Below are 27,045 nucleotides of genomic sequence, written 5' to 3'. Positions count from 1 at the left end.
TCAACAAGCATCTAATATTCTTACGCAAGAAAATAAACACTGATCTGCTAGCTTCATCTCTTCTACCGATTTAATAACTAGAATCATGCAAACAGACATAAGAAAAAGGCATGTAAGTTCATCATACAAATATGACACTTTTTCTAGACAATCCAGATCGTGCAAAATACTTCACTTAAAATTGTAACCTTAAAATTGTTGTTGTGCACTAAAAACCCTTATGGGAACTTTCAAAAGTTGGCGGGTATGTAACAAGCCTTACTATTTTTATGCTCCATTTATGGGCATTATGTTTTCTGGTCTGTCCGTTCGTCCTGCTTCTGGTTATAAAGTTTATGGTCGAGGTAGTTTTTGATGAAGTTGAAATCCAATCAACTTGAAACTTAGTGCACATGTGTTCCTTATGATATGATCTTAATTTTACTGCCAATTTAAAGATTTTACCTTATTTTCACAGTCCACTGAACATAGAAAATGATTGTACGGATGGGAAATCCATGTACTTATGACCTTTTCTTGTTTGAAGAAAAAAAAAATACATCATAACGATAATGGATCAAAGCAGCCTTGGTAAGTGGGGCTGCTTTTGTGGTAATTCAGGTTACCTTTTTTTTCACCTTCTTCCACCTCAGAGCTATCAGCTCTTTGATTAAAGTATTTAACTGCACACCTACTCTTATTACTGTCATTATACTTTGGACCAATTTTGTTAAGGTGAAAAAAATAAAACTTGGGATGCGTAATAAACGAAACTGAAACAATATCAAGACATACATTTCATACAGCTTTATAACTTGACGCAAATTGATAATCAAAAGCAAAGTTTGCTAACTGTAACTTAAATACTAAGAAATTCTGTATGTACACGTATCCGTGGAGGACGCAATTTCGTTCATCAAAAAATATGTCGAACTTTATAAATAAAAACAACTTACTGGAATTGTAGAAATTGTCATTGTAAATAAACAATTACAGTAAATAAATTGTATGTTATAAATGTATGTAATAAATGTCCTCAACTTTTATTATTTAGTACATATTACTAGTCCCATTGTACATTGCTTTTTTCATGTAACAATAACGCAATGTAACCGTAGCCTCAATAATTATTGTTACATTCGTAATTAAACAGGTCCTTACCCAACCATGCATTCCGGCATTTAGTCTCCAATGTAACAATAATATTTTTATTATTGTTACATTTCCATGTAACCGTAGCCAGTGCCTTATTTTAAAGTAGTTATGCACCTTGAAAATATTCATCACATGGAAAATTGCATTGTTAGTGCTCTCATATGAACAATTCTTGCCAGAATTTTATTCAATATCCGACTTAAACGAATGCCATCAAATCACGCAATAAATGTTTTTCTGTTTCTGAAGAGATTGAAAAGATTTAGCTGAAGCCTTTCAATAGATCACTAGAAAATCGCAATAGATCAGTCACTGAAAGTTTCGACTATTTCTACAGTGATGGCATGTTTATTCTTGACATAAGTTATCTCGTGTGTATATATAGTTTATTAAACAAATACTAGTATATAAAAAAAACATGAATGTGGTAAAAAGGAAATATGAAAACAAATTTGTACAAAAATATATATATAGAAAAAAAATCATACAATAAATCGTTTAGCTATCACAGATTATTGGTTTGATTTAGCACCCTTTAGTATATTTACAACAGACGTAAACTAGTTTTTCATCGTGGACTCCAGTCTGATGCACGATTATTTCTATAAAGATTTGTATAAGATGGAGGATCACTTATGGTTGAAATGGGCGAATGAACACTGGCTCGTATCTCACTTGGTGAAGCTGTACTTCTACTGAGAAGGGACCTGTCTGAACTCGTTGATGATGGCCTTGATCGGGGTCCACGAACGCTGTAAATAAAATTAAAAAAAAGTTCAGTATAGAATTCAAAAATAATTCCTATAAATTTTTGCTCTTTTGGGCCAAGTGACTTTTTTCATCACTTGGTGTCCGTCTTCCTTCGTAGTCGTCCATCGTCGTCCGTTAACTTTTACAAATATCTTCTCCTTTGAAATTTCTGTGTCATTTGCATTGGTTTCTTGTGAAGAGTTGTCTCTATGGCAATCATATCACATCTGGCCAAAGTTGTCAATTGATCTCATAAGGAGTCACTGATGTCTGTTTTAGAGTAAATCAGGTTGCAAGTTTTCTCGTTTGAAATGTTTTGTAATTTGTCATGTCGGGGATTTTAATACAGCTATAACAAAGGAAACAGAAGGTACACCGCTGTCCAATAGTCATAAATCGATTAAGAGAAAACAAAACTATAAGAGGAAAACAAAGGAACAACAGAAACACTGAACCGCAATAAAAACAAACGCCAACATACATAGAAATGGACAATTTGACAATAACTGACATATTCCCGACAATAACTGCCATATTCCTGACCTAGTCATTTGGTCTCTTGTGGAGAGTTGTCTCATTGGCAATCATGCCACATCTTCTTTTTTATATTAGCATAACATTCTAAGAAAAAATGGTCGGCCGAATCTGGTTCCACGGCGAGCAAAACCTCCCGCCCACATGACAATATCAAAACACCGCCAACAAACGAGAACACCACGCGACAGGAACACAGTATAAACTATACGGTACGGGTTTGTTCAATATAGAAGGCCGTTCAGTTGCTACACCTACTTCATTTGGATTTGGTGGATATTTGTCTCAATTGCTAACATGCCAAACCTACTTAATTGTATAGCAGTAAAATAACAATGTTTATAGAACGAATAGATTACAATATTTATTTTAAAACATAATAAATTTAATGAAACTAATAATTTTTGTTTAAGAATATCACATACCTGTCATTTCTATTAAAACATCTTGGTCTGATAAGTTTATGCCAGAGAACACACATAAGTAAACCTGTAGCTATTCCAATAGGTATTCCAACAACACCAGCTATTAAATCATCTGTTGAAAACCCTTCTGCCTTGGGTTGTGGAAATGGTAACTTTACACGACGACCATTCAGTAAACACATACAGTGATTGTCATCATCAACTCCACAACTCTGTTAGAAAAAAAAATTAATTTTATTAAGATGACTTTTGGAATTATGGATAGGGGATAATCCCTTTTTTTAAAAGTCTGTGCCAAGAATGCGCTAAATGTAAGGTCTCTTATGATTACTGAGTATTTATAGCAGCAGTTATGAGTAAATAAGTGTTATCTTCATAAAACAACACCAATAGTACTGAAAGATTGATCGGAGTCTGCTAAATGTCGAACAGAAAAATTAAAAAAGGGCTTTAAGTTGTATTCTCGTACATACTTTGTATACAGAAAACATGGATCGATTGATAAAGTTTGAAGTACCTTTCAGAACAAGAAAAACTCAATCAATACCATAGGTACCGTAAATTATTTTAGCTACCAAACGGAATTCCAAGGGTTACCATACTTATATAACAAAGTCAACCCTAAGTGTGCATTAAATCGAAGAAAAATTAACCTTGCATATCAATCTTGAAACGATGCCTAACTTAAAGATGGTCAATTGTCAATATTTATATTCCAAGTAATAATTTACCTCAGGTTGATATATTTCACAATCCAGACCAATGTACCCACTCGGACAGGAACATCTGTAACTATCTTTGTAGTTTGTACACACACCATTGTTAGCACAAGGGTTGGGGTTGCAAAAATCATGTGCTGTAAAAGACAAAAAGTGCATGACGATAGAAGGCTAAGCATATCAATTTTCGTTGCTAGACTGGAAATTATTAAAGTTTTTGTTTCAAGCATTACATTAATGTATTTTCGGTTTAATATTATGATGTGTATGATTTCAGCTACAGTGAACCAATATCTTTAATTGCTACTTTGCAAATGATATATTTGAATTAAGAAGAACACAAAGGAGCAATGTGAAGAAACAACAAATGGCGGTCCTGTGAGCTTAAGCCGTAAGTTCTGTATTATCAGGATAAACATTGTTTTTGTTCTTTCTGTCTATTATAAAAGTCTATAGATATCAAATATTCACGGGTGACTATAAAAGGTGGCATTTAAAGTAAATTGACGCTTATGTTTATTTCAAATGGTTTACTTTAATTGAGTTAACCAGACTCATCAACCATTGAAACTTTCAGAATTTAACTGTATGTTTAAATGCATAATATTTATTTCGGGAAAGAAACTTAAGAGAACTAGTTGCCACCATATTAAGTTTTCTTGGCAATTTATTCACGCGTTCAGGACTTAAATGGTCAATAATGAATCATTTCCACTGCGACCAATATTGTTTTGCACTAATCCTCAATAAGACCTCGAGTCGTTAATTCGAATGATTGTCAGATATATATATATAAAAAAAAACCTGAGTCAGCGAGATACTTACGAGTGCTACAGTTTTTGCCTTTGTATTCAATAGGACATTCGCAGAAGAAATCACCGACCATATCTGTACAAGTTCCGCCGTTCTCACATGGGCTGCTGGCACACTCGTCCAAATCTGTGAATTAATGTATAATTATGTTAAATTGAATACAAAATGTTTATTAAAATATACATACTTTTGGTATAAATTTTTGTAAACTTCTCAGTAAAGACATTGTATCTCCAAACATTGATTTAAAATTATCTTGAAACAGGGTAATTGCTGTGTTTGAAAAAAGATTTTCTTACCTATATTGCAGTTGTGACCAGAGTATCCAGGGCCACACGTACATGTATAGCTAGTATTTGTGGTTGTGCAGGTTCCAAAATTCTGACAAGGAGAGGAGGCACAATAATCAATTGCTGCAAGTAAGAGTAACATACAAATTATTTGTTTGCATTGTTTAAAACATGGGTTTTCCGCGATATAGCATCTTGTGATAAAATAATCTTTGCTTTAACAAGTAGTTGCCATTTATTTATTGTATACAGCTAGCTGCATATTTTTTGTCTACACGACCGTATGAGTTTTAAGCAGTCGGCTATCAGCCAAGCAACATAATCATGTATTGTAATAAGCTATATTAGAATCCGTATTCCAACTTTGCGTAGATATTGTTTGTAGTTGACATGAAACCAGTATTTTATAGGAAACAAAATAAAGAGGTACTCACCTAAGCATTCGTGCCCCATAAAACCAATTGGACAGAAACATTTATATCCACCGACTTGGTCCCAACAAGTTCCACCACTTTTACAAGGAGAACTTAAGCAATCATTTATATCTGAAAATATCAAAATACATGAAGTATTTTTTTCATCGGACATGTATGAGGTATAATTATTGAAATATATGATGAACAAAGCACATAGGTAAACGTAATTGTAGCATTACTTATACTTTACAGACACATATTTTTGTGTTTTATGATGGAGAAGCACTAACCTATATAGTTCTGGCGTTCGTATAACTAGTTGCCGTAATACATCACACTATATTAGTTATAGCAGAACCAATTTAAGATTATTGTTAAGAGAGAGCCATATCTCTTGTACGTAAAAGGCACCCTTGTAGATTAAAAAAAAAAACCAAAACAGGCTAATCCCGCCACAAGGCAGCACAGGCACCCGCAAAGTGGAAAGGGATTAACATAAGTTGCAATAACTTGTTTCCCAATCCACCATTAATAAATAAAAAAACTTATTTAAGAGTATTTGAATGGCGTCTCTTTAATTCTATTTATTTTAATGACACAGTTCCTTCCGACATTTAAATGTTTTTATATATTCATAAAATGCACAATTTACAATTGATGGTATACCTATTGAACAGTTTCTGCCTTCATATTCCGGTGTACATGTGCATACAAAGCTGTCCAACTGCACTTGACACGAACCTCCATGTTCACAAGGATTTGCTGTGCATGGGTCCTCCACTGAAATGATTAGTTAAATTTAGCTTTGATTTGGATGAAATGATGCATTTTTAGCATCAGTATTAAAGGTTGGTGTCACATTCACACATCTTTTTCATATTATGTATGAGTAACATTATATTTTGTTGCGTCCAAATTGTTTTTTTTCCTGGATTATCCTTGATCAGAAATGCCCCCCCCCCAAAAAAAATAAATAAATAAATAAATAAAAATAAAATGAAAGCCACTTATGTGAGATTTATAAATACTTGAGAAGCAACATAACCAAATTAAAATGACAGAAAAGCATCTAAGGCCAACTTTGCTTGTTGGAGTTGTTAACTTAGTTTCTAAGTTTTTTCTAACCTTATCGACGGACTACTTAAGGTGTGAATGGTGTGAGTTTATAAGTGATGAAAAATCATTCAATATTCATTTGTATTACAGATTCGTAAAGTTACATACCTCCTGCTAAAAGCGTAAAACAATGTTGTTCACTGTACAATCTGTCAATTGAAAACAAAAATCAATTAACCTTTTTTATATACTTTTACAGAGAGTCGAATTATCATTTACTGCTTCCTCTGATACTCATAAAGTCGAAAACGAGCTAACAATGCCATGTCACAAATAATAAAAACGACCTAAAGACGTCAAACTTTTAAGTGTGAATGTCCGTTTTTGTCGAGCCTGCAACTTTTGTTGCAGAAAGCTCGACATAGGGATAGTGATCCGGCGGCGGCTACGGCGGCGGCGGCGGCGGCGGTGTTAGCTCACTTCTTAAAAGCTATATATTTTAGAAGGTGGAAGACGTGGATGCTTCATATATTGTATATAGATGCCTCATGTTACGAAGTTTCCGTCAGTCACATGTCCATTGTCCTTGACCTCATTTTCATGGTTCAGTGACCACTTGAAAAAAAAGTTCAGATTTTTTGTAATGTTAAATTCTCTCTTACTGTAAGTAATAGGATAACTATATTTAATATGTGCGTACCTTGCAAGGTCCTCATGTCCGTCAGACAGTTTTCACTTGACCTCGACCTCATTTCATGGATCAGTGAAAAATGTTAAGTTTTGGTGGTCAAGTCCATATCTCAGATACTATAAGCAATAGGTCTAGTATATTTGGTGTATGGAAGGACTGTAAGGTGTACATGTCCAACTGGCAGGTGTCATCTGACCTTGACCTCATTTTCATGGTTCAGTGGTTATAGTTAAGTTTTTGTGTTTTGGTCTGTTTTTCTCATACTTTATGCAATAGGTTTACTATATTTGTTGTATGGAATGATTGTAAGGTGTACATGTCTAGCGCGCAGATGTCATCTGACCTTGACCTCATTTTCATGGTTCAGTGGTTATAGTTAAGTTTTTGTGTTTTGGTCTGTTTTTCTCATACTTTATGCAATAGGTTTACTATATTGTTGTATGGAATGATTGTAAGGTGTACATGTCTAGCGGGCAGATGTCATCTGACCTTGACCTCATTTTCATGGTTCAGTGGTTATAGTTAAGTTTTTGTGTTTTGGTCTGTTTTTCTCATACTTTATGCAATAGGTTTACTATATTTGTTGTATAGAATGATTGTAAGGTGTACATGTCTAGCGGGCAGATGTCATCTGACCTTGACCTCATTTTCATGGTTCAATTGTCAAAGTTAAGTTTTTGAGTTTTGGTCTTTTTATCTTATACTTTATGTCATAGGTCAACTATATTTGGTGTATGGAAATATTTTATGATCTATATGTCAGTCGTGCAGGTTTTATTTGACCTTGACCTGGTTTTCACAGTTCATTGCTCTGTGTTAAGTTTTTATGTTTTGGTCTATTTTCTTAAACTATAAGCAATAGGTCAACTATATTTGTTGTATGGAAGCATTGTTAGCTATACATGTCTGCCTGGCATATGGTTCAACTGACCTTGGCCTCATTTTCATGGTTCATGTTAAGTTTATGTGACAGTCGTCATAAAGCTTTATATTTAGGAGTCTCAACATAATATCAATGATTAGTAAAGAAGGCGAGACATTTCAGTGTGTGCACTCTTGTGTATCTTTCGTCTCTCTACTACACAACACCACATAGGAAACTAAAGACTGAGCAAAAATGATAGGTAATCTATAACTAAAATTAAAATCATGATGAAGAGCGCATGCAATACGATTCTTATATATTCATAACCAGTTTCATATGCCGTCTTCATATTTTCAGATATTGCATATATACATTTGTGTACATAATAATTATTCTGAACTTATGTAACCGAAATTTATTGGGGTTTTTCAAGTAATGCCAGCATAGTAATTGAGGTTTAGCCATTTTTCCCCAGATATTGTATCCTTATCAGGGTAGAAATCCGAAAGTGATGAAATCTAGCCGATTTAAATATCAAAGATGGTTAGTTTAATACGGTCAAGATTGTTTGACAATTTTTACATTAAGTCCACACACATAAATTATTTTTCTCTTCCATAATGGCATACACAATACCCCAAAAAAGTCTAAAGTAGATTTTGCATGAGGGAGTTGCAATACTGTTAATAACATTCATGATAAATTTCATAAATTAGGAACAGGCCCACGAACACACTAGTGATAAACAAATTAAAATCTTGACCGACGCCTTTCTTTTACTGTCTTCTCTGAAATGTAACACAATTTACGGCTACAGTAAGACATAGCAGTTGAACTTTCCAGAAAACACCAGAATGTAGGGTACAAAGAAACATTCGTATGACCATCCCCTTTACACTAACTGCTAAAAGTGTCTGATAAGGTAAAAAATGAAAACTACCATTTCATGATAATTTTTAAAACAATAAATTGTCACTTACCCTCTATCATCAACGGCCTGAAAACATATGATGTTTGTAGAGTATTGGATAGGTTTAGGTTTCCATGAAAACTCTGTACTGTATACCTGACCACCTTCATTATGTAATGGAGTATTTGATGTCTGATAAGGTACGGAAGTCACAATATTTTGAATCCTGAAATCAAAAGCATCGAAGTTGGATACAAATTAAGATTTATGTGTTAAATATCAGTCAATTCCGTCGAGAAATCAGAACAAAGCGCCCATATATATATATTAGAAATGATTGAATAGAGATATAACTACATCAGCCATGGTCAATATGCAATAATTGTATCACATTCTATTCATTTTATTACAATTCAGGACAAAATGAGTATTCCCTGATGATAAAACTCTTTACCATCGAGTTCATTACCGCTTCTTATCTGGTCACGACAAGGTCATATTTCCTGATATATAAAAGTACTAATATATCATCTTTCACTTACTCAGCTACCGAGCTAATACTGAATATGGCATGGTAAGCTAATCTTGTGTGGTAGTTCAATTACTGTCCTCGATAGCAGGGATGGGGTAATTAAAAATGTAATGGTAATTAAGTGTAATGCATTACAATTTTCCAGGTAATTGAATGTAATGTGTAATTGAGCATTTTTTTAATTACATGTAATGGTAATTTAATTAATTACATTGAAAAAAGCATGTAATGCTCAATTACTTTTGAATTACATTTGAATTACATGTACTTTTATGGTGTTACAGTTAAGGATTTGTGTTTAATAATATAAATTGTAAAATTATATATATTTTTCAAATATTAATATCAATGCTTTTTTAATATATGAAGTCTGTAATTTATTCTGAAGTTTTTATATCATTTATTTGACCTACAGATTTTTTTTTGAATAGTCTTATAATTTAAAAAATGTGATAATGATATATACATCATATAAGGGTTGTTCAGTTTTTAAGAAAGATCTTTAACTAAATAGATTGATAAGTAATTAACACCTTGTTAAACAAAAACAATCAAATGTGTCACTGTGAAACATCTTTCTGAGACAGTTCATTTAGAATTTAAAATCACTGCATACAATCATTTTGTCAAATTAGTATACACAAAAGGATTATAGAAATAAAAATTAACAGCTGTAAAAACAAACAGCAATTAATCAGATTAAAATGTTATGGGGCAATGCCACTATTACATGTATTTCATCTAATTAGCAAAATATTGCTAATATTTAGACATTATATACATTATTTGTACTAAAAATTATTTTCAATATTGTGACAAGCACACTTTTCAATATTTTTAAAGTAAAATAAAAAAAAATATTTTAAATTCATTTATAATTTCTTTATTCATATTATGTTAAATTCAAATGAGTTCATTTCTTAGATGTCAAAATACCCCTTGATGTATTGGCAAGTTAATAGGAACAAATTCCCTCTCCTATCAATATAATGATCTTCTAATCATAAAACTTCCATGTCCTGATCAAGCAATATCTTGCACAACATTAGCTCCTGTCGAAAGACTATTTACAATTGCTGTTTTCAGACCAGAAGATTCAGACTAATTGACAAAACATTAAAATAAATAAATTAAATGATTATCAAATGCAACGCTTAAACTATGCTTACATGAATATTTTACACATGCATCATATATACATGTAAAATATTGTTAAAAAATATCATGATGAAATGTAATTAGTAATTTAATTAATTACTTTAGTAAAGTAATTGTAATTTAATTAATTACATTTCAAAAACTGTGTAATGTGTAATTAGTGTAATTGACCATTTTTGCAATGTAATGTGTAATTTAATTAATTACATTCCAATGTAATTGACCCCAAGTCTGCTCGATAGGGTCAACTGAATTCACTAAACAGGCGCCACGCGCAGTAAAGACAACTTTTAAAAGTAAACAATGACTTTTTCAGTGACAAGCTTACCTCACAGCTGGCGAATTAAACTTTGCGTATATTTTCTGTTTGAATGTTTCTCCTGTAGGAACAATAAATACTTGTCCATTTGATGGAGTCGGTTTTGTTATTTGTGGAATATCATAACACGTTGTTGGAACTTTCACTGTCTTTACCACAAACTGGAAAGAAAAAGCAACATATACCACACGATATTTTACTTGAAAAATACTATACATATGTTAAATGTCAGATATATAATTTGTTACACAGATTTGGAGTTGAAGCCAATTTAGACACATACCTGTAGTGGTACCTGACTCAGTGCCGTATTTGGGTTTACAGTATTAGAACCAACTGTGATTGTGGTGTGTGGAGAATCTTCTACGGTCAGGGTGATTATGTAGGTTCCATTATGGACAAATCCTGTAACAGTCTTTGGTTGTATTGTTAAAATACACCTTTGCTGAAAACACAAGAAGAGAAAACGCATGTTTGGATAAATAGGATTCATATCAACTTTTCATATTCTCTAAGAATATTGAATACAAAATACAATACTCGACACTACTGCTGGTGCAATGGTAGTCCCCCAGAGTATCCTTAGCTCAGATGTCATTACTTCGACACTAATAGATTTTATAACATAAATATTTGTAAATTTTTGTTTTTCTCTTGGTGTTATTGGATTCAGCTTCTCTGTATGTGTACCTTTGATCATGGAAGTTTAAGTATCCAAGTACGTTTTACACCGTCAGGTTATACAATTTGCTGGGTACTGGGTTAACTTAGGCCGTTCCTGGTAAATCTAGGAATCATAAAATTAAATAAACTGCTATTTCACCAGTTAGCAATTCGAATCTTCGTGAAATACAACGGCTAAAAAGAAAACATCTGTGAGTTTTGGATTCCTTGCTGAAGCGACATAATCAAATTAATATTCAATACCAACTTATGTACTTTCAGGATTTTTGGCGCTCCTTTTGATATTTTGTCTCACTATCAAGTTTACAGTAAATGTACGAAAAGTTATAATGAAAAATATCTTTAATGATCTTTAATGTACTTATTGATGAGTCTTTTGTAGACGAAACGCGCGTCTGGCGTATATACAAAATTTAGTCCTGGTATCTATGATGAGTTTATTTACAACCACTGGGTCGATGTCACTGCTGGTGGAGATTTATTTCCCCGAGGGTATCACCAGTCCAGTAGTCAGCACTTGTGTGCTGACATGAATTATCATTGATATGGCTATATTTATAAATTAACTGTTTACAAAATTTTGAATTTTTGAAATACTAAGGCTTTTCTACCTCAGGCATAGATTACCTTAGCTGTATTTGGCAACTTTTAGGAATTTTGGTCCTCAATGCTCTTCAACTTCGTACTTTATTTGGCCTTTTAAACTTTTTTCGATTTGAGCGTCACTGATGAGTCTTTTGTAGACGAAACTTGCGTCTGGCGTATATACAAAATTTAGTCCTGGTATCTATGATGAGTTTATTGTTTAACCAAGCAGAAAGTTATGATTGATAATAAACACTTGAATATTCAATAATTAAGGATACATGTATATCATAACTTACTGAATCTAGCTTTGATTCAGGAAGCCCATTACAAACGCCACCACACTCCACACCAGCAGACCATCGGCATGAGGTAACATCTTCATCCGGATCATATACTGGAAGCTGTATACTGGTAATACAGTCAAATGGTATTCTAAAATAACCAAAATATTGTCATCTGCACATGCATACATTTGTGACATGTATTTTGTAAATAGCTTTGTTATAAATTAGTCCGTTAGTTGTTTCGTATTTATCGTGACGGGGTCTTTTATAGCCAACTATATATATATGGTAAGGGATTTCTCATTGTTGAAGGCCGGGCGGTTGCATATAATTGCTAACATCCACTTCATTTGAACTTCAATGAATAGAAGTCTTATTTGCTATCATTCATTAAAAGCGTTTGTATTTGTAGCAATTCAGTGTGTCTACTGTTCCGTTGTATTTCTCTTATAGTTGATGTAATTCCCTCGGTTTTGGTTTGCGACCAGGATTGTTTTCTCTCAATCGATTTATGATTATTAAACAAAGGCATACTACTGTTGCATTTATATAAACCATCTCCATATTTTTATATTACTAGCTAAAATATACATATTTTATTTTATATTTTATCTTACGCATGGACAGCTGATTTATGCTTTGTTGAGTGATTATTTTATCAGACTAATATATTATACATTTGTCTTTTCTACTTCCTAATGTTACAATGATTATTATAAAATGATAGAGACACATACCTTGTAGACACAATGCAACAAATTATAAATCGAACCAAAGTTCTGATCGTTTTTATTTTCAATCGAAATTCTTTTTCGAAAGGGTAAGAAACAAACAATGTCTGCATATATAATATACACGCTTTACAATTCGATTGACGACTGGAGAATTTTAACTCTAGCTAATCAAATAAGTCTGTTTGTAAAATTGTCATTTCACAAAAACCCATACCTCAGGTGGCAGATCTATTAACAAATATTTGCACGTCAAGTCAAAGAATAGATTTGATTCCTCCGTAACTCTTAGAGGGGAAAACTAGATCAAGCAATAATACTGAGTATTAATTTTAAGACTAGTTTAGTCTGTTTTAAATACAGCAGTGCAATTTGAAGATAACATTTTGACCATAAAATATTATAGATATAATGCCATAGTCCTAATGGGCTTATGCATAAATTAGAATTTGCTTTGGACAGTGTTTCTGGCACAAAATACGACCATTATTTAACGGAGTATACGTTTTTTTTTATATATATTACAGACGGTGCTTATTTGATGAGTTTTTCAACATATGCAATACCCAGATTAAACACTAAGCCCAAGATAATAAAAGTTCTGCAATATACATGTATTTCAGCTTATAGGTTTCATTCATCAAATCGTTTTGGCATTTAACATTTTATGACTTCTATTTTCAAAATAAATATTATAATATATTTCTTTATCACTCGTAAAATAAGACTTTTACATGAAAAGAAACTTGAGCACATCTTATAGTTTAAAAAGCTTTTGCAATAAAACATACTAATTAAATTAATCAAAATCAAATTCACATTTAAGTAAACTTTTTAAAAGAGGTATAGGATCTGGACCATACCATATTAATGCCAGGTTGCTAGGAAAAGACTACTGTAGATATCTTGTAAATGCCGAACGGTCAATACCAATTTTAATGGGTTTTTAGCCTTTGAAGACGTTGTATATTTATCAAAAATCTTCATTTTTTCTCTCTCAGGCAAACGGTTTTATATGTTTTTGTTATATTTCAAACAATTTCCAGAATATCTTCCGAAAGATAACACGAGTTCGGGTTTCAAACATCCTTTATAATCAATTTGGATCAAACCTATAGTCTGAATAACAATGAGGTAGCACTGCATATGTCCACGGAATAAGTTGGATGAACGTACAAATAAAGATAATTTAGCAAATGTTTTACACTACAGATGAATTGGCACACGTTATAATTGAAATAGTTCCAACGGCCAAATTATAATACCGATGGTACTTTAATGGAAACTATTGGTGAGATATTGTATAAATTCTTATAAAATAATGTCTTCCTTCGGATTTAGTTGTAAAGGTTCCTGGGTGGTCCATTTCAGTCCACTAAATGACCATTGAGGCATCAAGCAAAACATGTTCACACAGGCCATTATGAAATATATATACAATTAGAAATAAATCTGGCATAAAATATCCTTAACCATAGTTACAGTTACAGAATTAAGAGTTAAGACAACTGATTTTAACAAACTTTTTGTGAAACTCTGTTATCATTGTAGTCCAAAATTGTATCGGGTGATTTCCATCGACTAACAAAATTTCCACGTTAATAGAAAAAGCTGTCAAGAGTTATAGAAGGTAGTCTAGATTGTATTATTATATGGACAATTTTTATGTACTTTTTTTTCACCCAACACTAAAGGAAAAATCCAAATGTCATTCGATAATTAGAACCTAAAGGTCCGATCTTATCTGTTTGACAGTATAATGGCTTGAATCATTTTACTCACTGATACTGAGGTAACGAGGATGTAACTGGAGAAGAATTTGGTCGCTTCGTGTCACTTCTTACTCTGAGGTCAATAGTTGTTTGGAAGTAAATATTTCCCGTTGTTCCGAAGTCGTGGTGAATCCAAGGACTCCCAGTATATCTTAAAAAATGATAAAAATAATAAACAATATAAACTTAATTCTGAAAACCTTACCATATTTAATTAAGTACCTTCGGTAAAAACAGAAAGTTAACTATTTTCTGTAAGCTTACAGTCATTTTACGTATATACAGAGACGTTATCGTTTGTTAAGAAATAGTGTCAATTTTCTGGTGGTCGTGGATACTACTTCGACTATATTCATAGCTGTTGAAATTTTTAGTTCTTTTTTTTTTTTTTTTTTTTTTTTATATTAACAATCACCTGTTACATCAACCCTCAGTTGCCCAGGAAAGCAACTAAGGGGGTTCCATTTTTACAGTCTCATTTGTCGGGGAAAAAGCAAATGAGAAAAAAACTCCCACTATAAATTATTAACATCAACCTTTATAAATATTATCTATCCTTGTACAAATGTACGTATGTACTTTTTGTTCTTTTTCATACTTTAGTCAAATTAGTGTCGTGTCTTTAAATTGGGCCTATATCATAAGCCTTCGTAGGTCCATATCATTTGCTTTCAACTTTTTTTTATTGGATTTTTTATTTACAATCAATACTGAACCACGATAATATATATTCTTTTCTATGAACGATGAACAACAAATATTCGTGGAACAGGATTGGTAGTAAAGAATAAAATACCCTATAAGAAACGTTGAAAGCAAACGATACATACCCTCGAAGGCAAAATAAGGCTTAGGCATAGTTATATACTTTAAGTCAGTCACGGACATGCGATATCACGGGAGTGTACTTATAGTATATAAATATAAGAACAAAGCATTTGTGGTATGATCACTAATGACATCTGGAAGAAAAATATTGAAAAGACAAGTACTCACGACACTGTGAATTTGTCAGTTGATGGAAATGTGTGATTGATGAACTCATCACCTTGCTCCCAATCAGACCTTAAGATAGATGCACAATAATAATTGAGATCTCCCATAGAGAGGTTCTGTGAAGGTGTACATCCTTGTGTACAGGCAAGACTATTACCACCAACCAAGCCATGAGTCAACGAACTTGAACCAACGGCAGTTGTGACACCACAACCAGGACCTTTACCATACTGGAATCCATAACGTCCATGAAGGTTTACCTAACAAAGCAGACAGAAAGACAATCGAATTCTATATATAGTTCGTCAGTATATTTCTAAAGCTATTTTAATGTCCTCACTTAATTAATATTCAATTGTGTTTTTACCGCTCGAGATTAATAAAAAAAAAAACTACTAATAAAGTGCATCCACATTAGTATTACCACCTAGTACATTTATTGCTATACTAGTATTTGTTATAAAATTATACGTGATAATATATTGTGAAGGCATTCGAATTTGATTTTTTTTTATAAACCAGGCGTTGAAAATCGCGGAATTGTATGAGTCTTAATTGTTTATTTATTCCTAAATTCGTATTCAGTTTTTTTCACTTTATTTAAGCGAATACGGTAATTTGTTATGATTTTTTTGTCGTTGAAAAATATAGAAAATTTCTGGACAAAACTAACACTTGACCTGTAATTGTTTACATCTGTTTTTGTTTTCTACGCAATAGTTTCCAACATTGAACTGGCTGATTTGGAGTCTGAGAATATTTATTTCTACCTTGTCTTCAATAAAATAAATTGCTTTCAATTCTTACCATGTCAGATTTTATTTTTCAAAACCCGCTGTCAATTATACTTTTAAAAAACGAAATAATATAGGGAATATAGCATAATTGAACACCTAACTCATCCTTTTAACGCTTTCGTTTAGAATTTACCTGAGTGCTTGGTGGTAAGCCTATTGGTTCCCAACTCACAGTTCCGCCTAGAAAATTGGCAAAAATTACTCGAAAATTCACTCCAATAAAAACAAAAAACGCTGCTAAATTCATATTTGGGTCACAATATCCAAGTGACCAAATTTTTAACGATGCAATTTTCCCTTCCTATCTGTTATATATTACCATATGATATATATGTAGGTAATATACAGTTATCAAGTAATTTAAATCCTTTGATGAAAGTGATTCTTCTACTGACTGCGATAATTTGTCGATCTGTTTAAATACAACAGTGATAAGTTTGTACGGGTGCCAAGAGGCGTTGACACTTTAAAAACTCCGAACGACTGTAAATTTCATATAACTGTAAGTTGATCAATTTATGTGTTATAAAATCAAATGTTTTCACTATCAAAAAGTTTGTCTAATGATAGCTTATTCCCAAAATCAGATTTATCAATTCACATGGATATGGCTTTTCTCTGTCTTTATAATATTCCAATAGAACTTGTAAGTTAGAAGAGTTGTAAATCTTTCTGCTAGATACGGACCAATGCAACACTACTATGAAATATAACTGTTCTCTGACAAAAGATACCAGCAATCAGGTTACCTGGAAGTTCAAAAAAATTCTATTTGGAAAGTCCAACTTCCTGGATATGTATTTTGGAGAGAGTCCAATAGAACAGAAGTTATATTTTAAGACTCTTATTTTTTAACACAATTCACAGTAAAGAATCGTTTTTCTTTGAAAAATTAAAGAGAACAAATTCGCAAAATTTCTTTTCAACAAAATAGAACAAAACATTCCTGAAAAAGATTTTTATTGACAATTCACAGAATAATTTCTGACACACAGCATGGTACCGAAATAAGTCGTTTCAGTTTTTTTTGTTTTTTTAACTGTTTTTTTTTGTCATGTCGGGACCTTTTGAAACCTACTATACGGTATTATTTTACTCATTGTTAATGGCCTATATGTGACCTATAGTTGCTTACATCATATGGATTCTGACGGATAGCTGTCTCATTGACATTCATACCATGACTTATGTTTTAAAGGATCATATACAAGACAGGAGAAAGATACCAAAAGGTTATTCAAACTCATATATCGAAAGTAAAAAGACAACGCTATATATATGTCAAAAATAAAAAGTACCAAAGGCAAACAACAGTATACAAAGCATAGAACGTTCAACATAGTTAACAAACACTGAATTATTTATAGAGAGGACATCATCTATAGCGGATAGTAAAGTAAAGGGATTTTGCTAGCTTCGTTTCATTCTTCCTAAGGAACTTGGCTTTGTTCGTTGATCCGTCTATAGGCAAAAGAGTCAAAAACTAGCTGTTAACTATGCCTAAAGTATGTGTTCAATTGGAAGACAAACAATGTGATCGTTAGGTAAGTTAGACTGAGCTAGTGCAATCGATAAACGTTAGATAATCTTAAAAATGACAAAACAAAAATAAGAAAAACAATTAAATCTGACAGACAGCAATCAAAGACAACTAGTAGTTGTAGTATGAATGCCAATAAGACAACTATCCATCGTAGACGGTTCTAAGTGTTTAAACCTTGTACGGTTGAGCCTTTTTTGTTGGGGTCATATGATTCAAAGTTTCGGAATTTAACTTTCATGTTTTTTTTTTACTGATACTTGTTTTCTTCATCTCGCATTAATCAAACATAGGTTATTCCAGAAAACATAGGCCAGTCGACATTAAAGAAAACTGAGAAACATATTTTGATATTTATTATTGCAATCTCATTACATGAGATTTTTCCAAACTAGACACCTTCTTCGGCAGTAGTTGTGTTTGTTTTAATATTTTTAAAACAAATTCCGTTGTGTGCCACAACTTGCCCACACCAAAGGCGTTGTACGGCTTGACATATGATATAGACGCTTAAGAGTTGCAACCGAAGTCCTGTTATTGTACAAGTTATAAAAATTACCCACAAAGACTTCGAGTTAACCTAAAAAGTCATATGAAACGAGTGACTGGTTCAAAATAATGTTTATCAAATTCTTGAACCATTGCATGTATATATCAGAAACTTAGTCTTCTGTGACAGTTCCGTGCGTATTGCGATCACTGACAAGTTTAATTCATTTTAATTGCTTCCTGGAAGCAAGCAATTAAAATAAATTAAACTTCTTCTAAATGTGGACAAATCACAGAATTTTCTTCAGAAAAAAAGTATATGTTCATAAGTTTTATAAAAAACATATTCATTATTTTTCTTTTAATCTAAGGTTTCATATGACTTTAAGTATGTTATTACGGAAGCCGATAAGGGCCATTCAAAAAAAAAAAATTATGTCGAAATTACGACATAGCATGTCGTAATTTCGACATAACATGTCGTTATTACGACATCGCTATGTCGTAATTTCGACATAACATGTCGTAATAACGACATCGCTATGTCGTAATTTCGACATATCATGTCGTAATAACGACATAACTATGTCGTTTGAACGACATAGCTATGTCGTTAAAACGACATCGCCATTTATAAAAGAATATGTATTATGATTGGCAAGAGACTAAATGACACAGAAATTAACAACTTTATGTCATCATAATGCCCCCAATAATAAGAAAAGCCCCCGCATAGTCAGCTATATAAAAAGAGGGAAGAAAGATACCAGAGGAAGAGTCCCCGAAATGCTGCGTGGCAGTCAGTGTTATTATTTAATTATTAGCTCCCTTGGTAAAACTCCAAATTTCATATTCAATGTTTTTTTTTTTAAATAATTTACATGACGCTTAATATGTATATGTTTGTTAATTGCATAGCTTTTGCAATTTGAATTCATTGGTTAAAGATTTCTATTTATATTGTTAAGTTTAATATTTGCATCGTTGCAAAATCTTTGGTTACCTTCTTTGGATACCTTCAGTGAGAAACTTATATATTTCATAGATTCTATTTACAGATTTAAAGAATAAGAATAGGATTTAAACTCTTCTATTCTTAAGTTCAAACTATGGGAATGTTATTAAAAGGGCTATACAGCCAGACTAGGTCATATGAAACTTAAAATATTCTGTTGTGGATTGATATATAAAGAAGGGACTGAAATTGCAAGTCTAGCATGCATCCCATCATCCTGTAAATAAGCGCAAACTACATGTCTTCTTGTAATAAGGGTGAATTAAAGTATTGACTGCTCAATTTCTACTTTTAATCGTTGGGCACGATGTTCTTACAACACGTTACACTTAAAAAACGGTGTCGAAGAGGGTTTTTGACTTCGATTAATTTTTCCAAATTTTATTCGGTTTTTCATATTGTTGGTTGATTCTGGTTTTGTTCGTTTTGTGATGTCATTTTATCAAAAATTACCTCGAGTTGTGGAAATCGATTTTATAATGTTTACCCTTTATTAGTTATTTCAACTAAAAATGCAGTACTGTCGCAAGTAATGTAGGAAGGAAAGATGGGACGGAAGTACATGTATACGGTTTTCCATAATTTTTCTATCATAGGATGTTTAACTTTCAAGGTGCATATCAGCCACTGTGATATCATCTGTCATTGCAAACTTCTAAATTCAACCCCAATACAAATATATCTGACACTCTGCAAGTAAATTGAACATTTCTACCCTTGGTTGAATAGAATTGTATTTTCCCTAGCACATATGTTGCAGGGACGGATCAAGCCATAAAAGGGGGTCCTAACCCAGGACAAAGGGGGTTCCAACTATATGTTCCATTCAAATGCATTGATCGTCCAACCCCCCCCCCCCCCCCTTAACCCCTTCTGGATCCGCGCCTGTGTTTTCGAAATACACCCCTTCAATTACTTGAACCTTAGCTTTAGCATTATTTCCCAAGTCATCTTCAGATATAAACATTTCAAAATATTAGTAATCTACTCCTGGATTGTCCGCGAAAACGGCAGATATAATCCCGGGTTTTTAGTAATACGATGAAACGGGTTTCGTCGCTGTTTGGGATTCGTCTTTCAATTACCTCCATTTCATGCACAAGTTTATATTGACGAAAAGTTCCGGCTTCGCTAGTACAGGAATTACTTTCATTACAACACTTATAACATGAATAGCAGGACAAATTGGGAAGTAAAACATTCCGTTAACTGTTATTAAGTCTTAATATTGGTGATTGCTTCTCTAAGTTACTGAAGTGACGACTTTAAATGATCTATTTCGGAGTACTTCCGTAACATAAATTTCAATTCGCATTTTACATTTAGAGGACTGTCTTGGTGTCTCCAATTTGTCTTTGCAAACGTTGGACGAAGTTCATGTAATGGGATTTTTCCCCATTTCCAAATTCTTTTAATAACTCGTTAAAAGCTATATACGATTAATAAAAATTTCAAAATTGAACCTGTGTCGACCTATGTTTCCGGGCAGAGTCTATATCAACATGCACTATTCTTTTTTTTTCCGGCAGCAATCATCAACCCCTTTTTCAAAATTTCATAAACGATTTGTTTTAATTATCATGAACATTTAATTGAAACTTTAGCACATGTAACGTCGGAATTTAGCGTCTTTAGGATTATAGACGTTTTCAGACGTTTGGACAAATTGGCTACCGTAATGTAATGTACGGAAGCATTCTATTCCTTTAAGACCCAAATGTGTAGTTAATAAGAAAAGAATCTTGGCATTTTTTACTCTTCGTGTATCTAACTTTTGTTTTGATCAAATTTAAAAAATACGCGTTAACTGCTTTGAAAAATGAAATATCAACTTGGACAAAATGACTGCCGTTTGAAAAACGACTGTGTAGAGAAGATTTTATATATTGAATCAGCAATATTAGAACTCACATGAGGCAAATATTTGTACTTTTGTTAGATATTATTATAATTGTCTTACTCATTTTATTCATTTTCTGCTATATCTACTTTCAGTCGTTGAGTTAACGAAAAACGTCGGACAGTTTTCCTATTCCAGCATAATATGCAGCCAACGAGTCAAATACAATTTGGTAAAATAACGGCTTTAACGCCACAAAAATCGACACATGTCGTTGTTCCTGCCAAGAATCAAGAAGATCAGAGAATGAGAAATAGGATCACTATACATAAGAGTTTAAACAGTTTTTCATAAATGTAACGTTGGACATCCGTTTTTTTCCACATAGCTTTCTTATTTCAATCCTCAAATATACTAGATATAACTTAGGATATGACCAAGAGCTGTAAAAACATAATTCAAAACATGTATTGAATTTGTTTTAATATTGGTTCGTGTTTTCTAACATTTTTATTTTGTTTTGCGGACGAAATTGTGAAGATTCTGTTTTAAATCCTAGGGGTTGTAGAAACATCGTGGCCAACGCTTGAAAGTAGAAATACAGCAATCAATACTTCAATTTACCCTTTTTTACAAGAAGCCATATAGTTTGCGCTTATGTATAGGGAGGAAGAAAGAATGGCTTGCCTTGGTATGATAAATTCAGTTCTCTAATAATTTCACATATCAAGTTTCTATCCATAATGTCTTGCTAAACAGCTCTTATCGGTAATGATTACAACAGACAAATGGAAGATTTTAACGACCTTGAATGACTATACAGCCCTTGCACGGTCGGCCCTGGCTTGAACCTTATTGGACTATAACATTTTTATTTAATCCATATAGTTATTACCCTTTGATGATATCTATAGAATATAAAATTCTCACTAAAGGTATCCAAAGAAGGTAACCAAAGATTTTGCGACGATGCAAATATCACACTTTTCAATATCAATAGAAATCTTTAACCAATGAATTCAAATTGCAAAAGCTATGCAATTAACAAATATAATTATACTTATTAAGCTTTATGTATTTTATTTAGCAATAAAATACATTAAATATAAAATTTGGAGTTTTACCAAGGGAGCTAATAATTAAATAATAATACTGTCTGCCACACAGCATTTCGGGGACTCTCCCTCTGGCATCTTTACTCCCTCTTTTATAGCTGACTATGCGGGCCTTTTCTAACTATTGGGGGCATTGTGATGACCTATAGTTGTTAATTTCTGTGTCATTTAGTCTCTTGCCAATCATAATACATATTCTTTTATATATAGCGATGTCGTTATTACGACATAGTTATGTCGTTATTACGACATAGTTATGTCGTTATTACGACATGATATGTCGAAATTACGACATAGCGATGTCGTTATTACGACATGTTATGTCGAAATTACGACATAGCGATGTCGTTATTACGACATGTTATGTCGAAATTACGACATAGCGATGTCGTTTTAACGACATGTTATGTCGAAATTACGACATGCTATGTCGTAATTACGACATAAAATATTTTTTTTGAATGGCCCTTATCGGCTTCCGTATGTTATAGATATGGTGAATGTGAAGAATCATTGATATCTAGGCTGACTAAACATATCATTGGCTGACAATCAGCAATAATATTGACGCAGAGGTGACCAAGCGAACAATCTAATGCTGTTGAGTCTTTTGTCGACGAAACGCACGTCTGGTGCAAATATATAATTTCCATCTTGGTATCTAGGATGAGTTTATTTACAACCACTTGGTCGATACAACAGCTGGTGGAGTTTTTATTCCCCGAGAGTATCACCAACGCAGGAGTCAGCACTTCTGTGTTGACCTGAACTGTCATTGATATTGTCGTAATTATAAATAAACTATTTACAATACTTTGTTTTTTTTATATAGTAAGGCCTTTCTACCTAAGAAATAGATTACCACAGCTGTATTTGGTAAAACATTTTGAAATTTTGGTCCTCAATGCCTTTTTACTTCGTACTTTATTTGGCCATTAACTTTTTTTGTTTCGAGTGTCACTGATGGGTCTTTTGTAGACGCAACGTGCGTCTGGTGCAAATATAAAATTTCAGTCCTGGTATCTATGATCAGTTTATTTACAACCACTGGGTCGATGCCATCTAAAGTAAGGATCAACTATATTCAAATAAGATTATTGGAATAAGGAAATTCATTTATTTCATAGTAGCTTCATTTATTTTTGTAAGATTATAAACATACCAATCAGATATCAATTTCAATTGTTTTTTTTATATATTGTGTACTACTTAAATTTTTGTAAATGGAGGTGTACTCTTAATTCTATTGGTTTAGCATAGATAACCTCCGTGGCTAAATATAGAACTTGGAGGAGGAGGCCGAATAAAAATAATCATCTAACATCTGAAAAAAAAAAAAGAAAATGGCAAAATCAAAACCTTTTAAAAACAAACACATCAAACGAATGGATAACATCTGTCATATTCCTGACTTCTAACAGGCATTTTCTAATGTAGAAAATGGTGGATTAAACCCGGTTTTATTGGTAGCTAAACCGCTCACTTGTATGACAGTCACATAAAAAAATCCATTATATTGATAACGATCTATCATACTATCCTCATGATCCTCTTGACCAAAACAGCCAGACGACTTATTTAAATGCAGATGCTGGATATCATTTGTTTTTAAAATGATGACAAAGGATTTATAATTCTGTTGAATCGTTGTAATGTTTTCAACCAATGGTCTTAAGTTTTTGAATTAAAAGGATAAACTCATACTCAACAGATTTATCATAACAAGAATAAAAAGATTTTTTTTAATTTTCTGGGTGAGGTGAACAAATTTCACATCTGACGGAAATATTTCGAACTATTACCATCACTGGGGGTCCATCGTCCGTTAACTTTACAAAGACTACTTGACAACTTCAAAATGGTCTAACATCTTTAAAAGCATACAGAAAGAGAAAATCTGCCGAAAATATTAAGAATGTAAAGACCAAACTACCAAATTAAAATACAACAATTCGTGCAGTGTTATACGCTTCTTTATTTTCTATCACTTTTTTTTCTTACTGTTTCATTGTAGTAATTTAAAAAGTTAAATGCTAAATACTACCCCGCACAAGCGAATTGAATTGAATTGAATTGAATTATAAGCGATTTTTTGTCACTTATCTACTCCACTTTCTCAATAACAAAAGATCATGTTTTATATACTTTCTAGTATATAAATGATTTACAATGTAAAAAAATCCGGTCAATAAATATTTTTTTTCTTTATAAATCTTTTACAATTTTGCCACTTGATCAAAACGCTCAGACGACAACTCCAAATGCTGATACTATACATTGGAAATTTTGTTTTAGGAAATATCTCATGGGGACATATCTTTTAGAAATCAGAAGATTCGAAGTGAAAGTTTGAATAATAAAATCTTAAAAACCGTTACAATTTTAAAAATATTCCCAGAATGTCCTCTTGATCAAAACAGTCAGACGACTTGTTTTAAGATTTATTTCCCTTATGACGAATTTATTTTTTGTCGTGTTTTTTGCTATTCTCTTCAAATTTTAGTGGATGGAGATAACCTTGAAATAGCAAAAGTTATGATTAAAACCAGATGTACAAACTAGCTGAATTGTTGAAATGGTAAATCGGCTCAATTTCAGAATTGTTGCCTTTTTTCTATTAATGCTACGTAGTAGAAATGCGATCTAGAAAAGGTGTTCCAAATCCTGATACTGTACATACATTATCAAAAAAAAAATGCAGTCGTAGAAATTACGCAAAGGAGACGTATCATTATTAATTCAGAAGAATTGAAGTCAAATTTGAACCATACATATCAAAGCTTGAGCTCACACATAACAGACGAATCAGTACTTAAAGGAAGGGAATCCATGTGACCCAAGTTGTCATTTGAGGGGAATTTTCGAATTCTATTTATTCTTAAGGTCAATATCTCATAAAACATTTTATCATGTATACACCGAGAAGTTGACATGGAGTACCGCGTTCACATGTTTTGCTTTCATGCCAGTATAAATATATATGAATGAATTATGATCTTCCTCTTCCTACATCTATAACACTCTCCACTCACTCTCGTCAATTGATAACCAATAAAAATTAGAAAACAATATATTGATTAGATTTTAAACATTGGTAAATCGTTAATCTAGAACTAGGAAGTCATGTAAGAAAATCATGTTAGTAAATAAAACAGGTGCTTTGGTTGTTGAGAAAGTTAAGTAGATAAGTGACAAAAAACTTATAATCAATTACGAATACATTACTGCAACACTTGTAGGTGGTAAAATTCTTTAGAATTTAACTTTCTTTAAATGAGAATAATTAAACCGAAAGCAGAAAGGAAATGAAAAATAAACAAAAGCTAATACCATCGCATACTTTTTTATTCTGTCAATTCTCGTAGAAAGAGATTTGTATAGATTTGGAACGACAAGACACCTCCGTAGTTTTGTATTATCAACTGATGTTTTTTTTTATACCACAAGGTCCTTAAGGAAGTGCATAATATTCGGATCGAGCAGGACAAGACACACGCGCACTTCTCGACTGCCGATAACAGCTATTACAGCAAATCGTGTTGATTTCTTTGTTTCAGACAAACTTTTCTCATGTTAAAACATAATTCTGTCGAATTCGGGACGGCGATTTATTTGACCATCTTAAGTTAAAAATAATATAACAGTATAAATTTAATGACTGGTTCTATGAAATATTTTTACTTGGGTTCCCTGGGATTAATTACATGTTAGTGAAACCTAAATATTTGAAATATAATTAGGGAATGGTATCATTGATCATAAAAGATATCCGTTTTATTCAGTATATACATTTTAGCTATGTTAAAAGCGGTTGCAAGGTAATGGATGGCAGTGTTGGTTAGTTATCAAATGTAATTTGTGTTAAATGTTTGTAGTGAAAAAAATAAAGAAAAATAAGTAGTTTCTAGTGAAAGATAAACAAAATGTCATTTATGTGGTATATGAATTGTGAACTGTGCCATTTGGTCTCAGGTGGAGAGTTAACTTGTCTTACTAGCAATCATACCACATTATTTTTTATATTTTCTCATCTTGATTTTCTAAAAACAAGACTCTGAATAGTTCACACTGTTCTCTCGTTTTAATTTAAAATGATTTGGACGGTAGAAAGTATGAACAGAAGTAACATTTGACCACAAAGTCATGTGCGCAAATAACAAAATCTGGTAAGAGGTACTTATATAGAAGCACTTCTTTAGTAAATAGAAACTATTACTACAAGTGTTTTTTAAACGTTTAATGACAGAAAGAAACTTTAAATGATTATATCTATTTAAATAGATTACGTTGAGCTTATCACCATTCCTTAGTCTCTAACGTACTTATTACAGATCAAATCCTTTTAAATAAAACCTAACAAAAGTTTGTATGCAACAAAGAAATCAACACGATAGGCTATAATATGTATATGATTTGATCACAATACCATTTTATAGATCACTAAACTTATAGTCCTGTATAAAGTAACGGCAAGATGAAGAACGACAATAACAGAAGTGTTGTTTAATTTTTTAATTTTTTTTCAAATTTGAAGGGATATTTTTTCACACAAACCAGGACCGTTTCTTTTAAACACCAAACG

The 27,045-nt window shown here is 32.3% G+C and overlaps 1 protein-coding gene across 1 annotated transcript; it reads right to left on the bottom strand.

The window, feature by feature from the left end:
- Positions 1 to 1,506: 1,506 nt before the first annotated feature.
- Positions 1,507 to 17,105, bottom strand: LOC139515411 (uncharacterized). Its single transcript, XM_071304982.1, has 15 exons — positions 16,598 to 17,105; positions 15,668 to 15,927; positions 14,682 to 14,822; positions 12,181 to 12,316; positions 10,896 to 11,057; positions 10,622 to 10,773; positions 8,674 to 8,829; positions 6,306 to 6,346; positions 5,748 to 5,861; positions 5,100 to 5,210; positions 4,675 to 4,788; positions 4,388 to 4,501; positions 3,575 to 3,699; positions 2,844 to 3,055; positions 1,507 to 1,886 (listed from the first exon to the last, which is right to left on the bottom strand). The coding sequence occupies exons 1-15, from the start codon at positions 16,709 to 16,711 to the stop codon at positions 1,703 to 1,705; spliced, it is 2,136 nt and encodes a 711-aa protein (XP_071161083.1). The 5' UTR covers positions 16,712 to 17,105; the 3' UTR covers positions 1,507 to 1,702.
- Between the last annotated feature and the right edge of the window lie 9,940 nt (positions 17,106 to 27,045).

Source organism: Mytilus edulis, chromosome 3, assembly GCF_963676685.1.
Source record: "Mytilus edulis chromosome 3, xbMytEdul2.2, whole genome shotgun sequence".
NCBI classification, from domain to species: Eukaryota; Metazoa; Mollusca; class Bivalvia; order Mytilida; family Mytilidae; genus Mytilus; species Mytilus edulis.
This window is presented reverse-complemented; position numbering and strand designations above follow the sequence as displayed.

Coding starts and splice junctions, on each gene's coding strand:
- LOC139515411 (XM_071304982.1), bottom strand. CDS start 16,711: ATGAATTTAGCAGCGTTTTTTGTTTTTATTGGAGTGAATTTTCGAGTA. Junction 11,058..12,180: donor CTGAATCAAAGCTAGATTCA/GTAAGTTATGAT, acceptor TTGTGTTTTCAG/CAAAGGTGTATTTTAACAAT. Junction 8,830..10,621: donor TTTAATTCGCCAGCTGTGAG/GTAAGCTTGTCA, acceptor TTTTGATTTCAG/GATTCAAAATATTGTGACTT.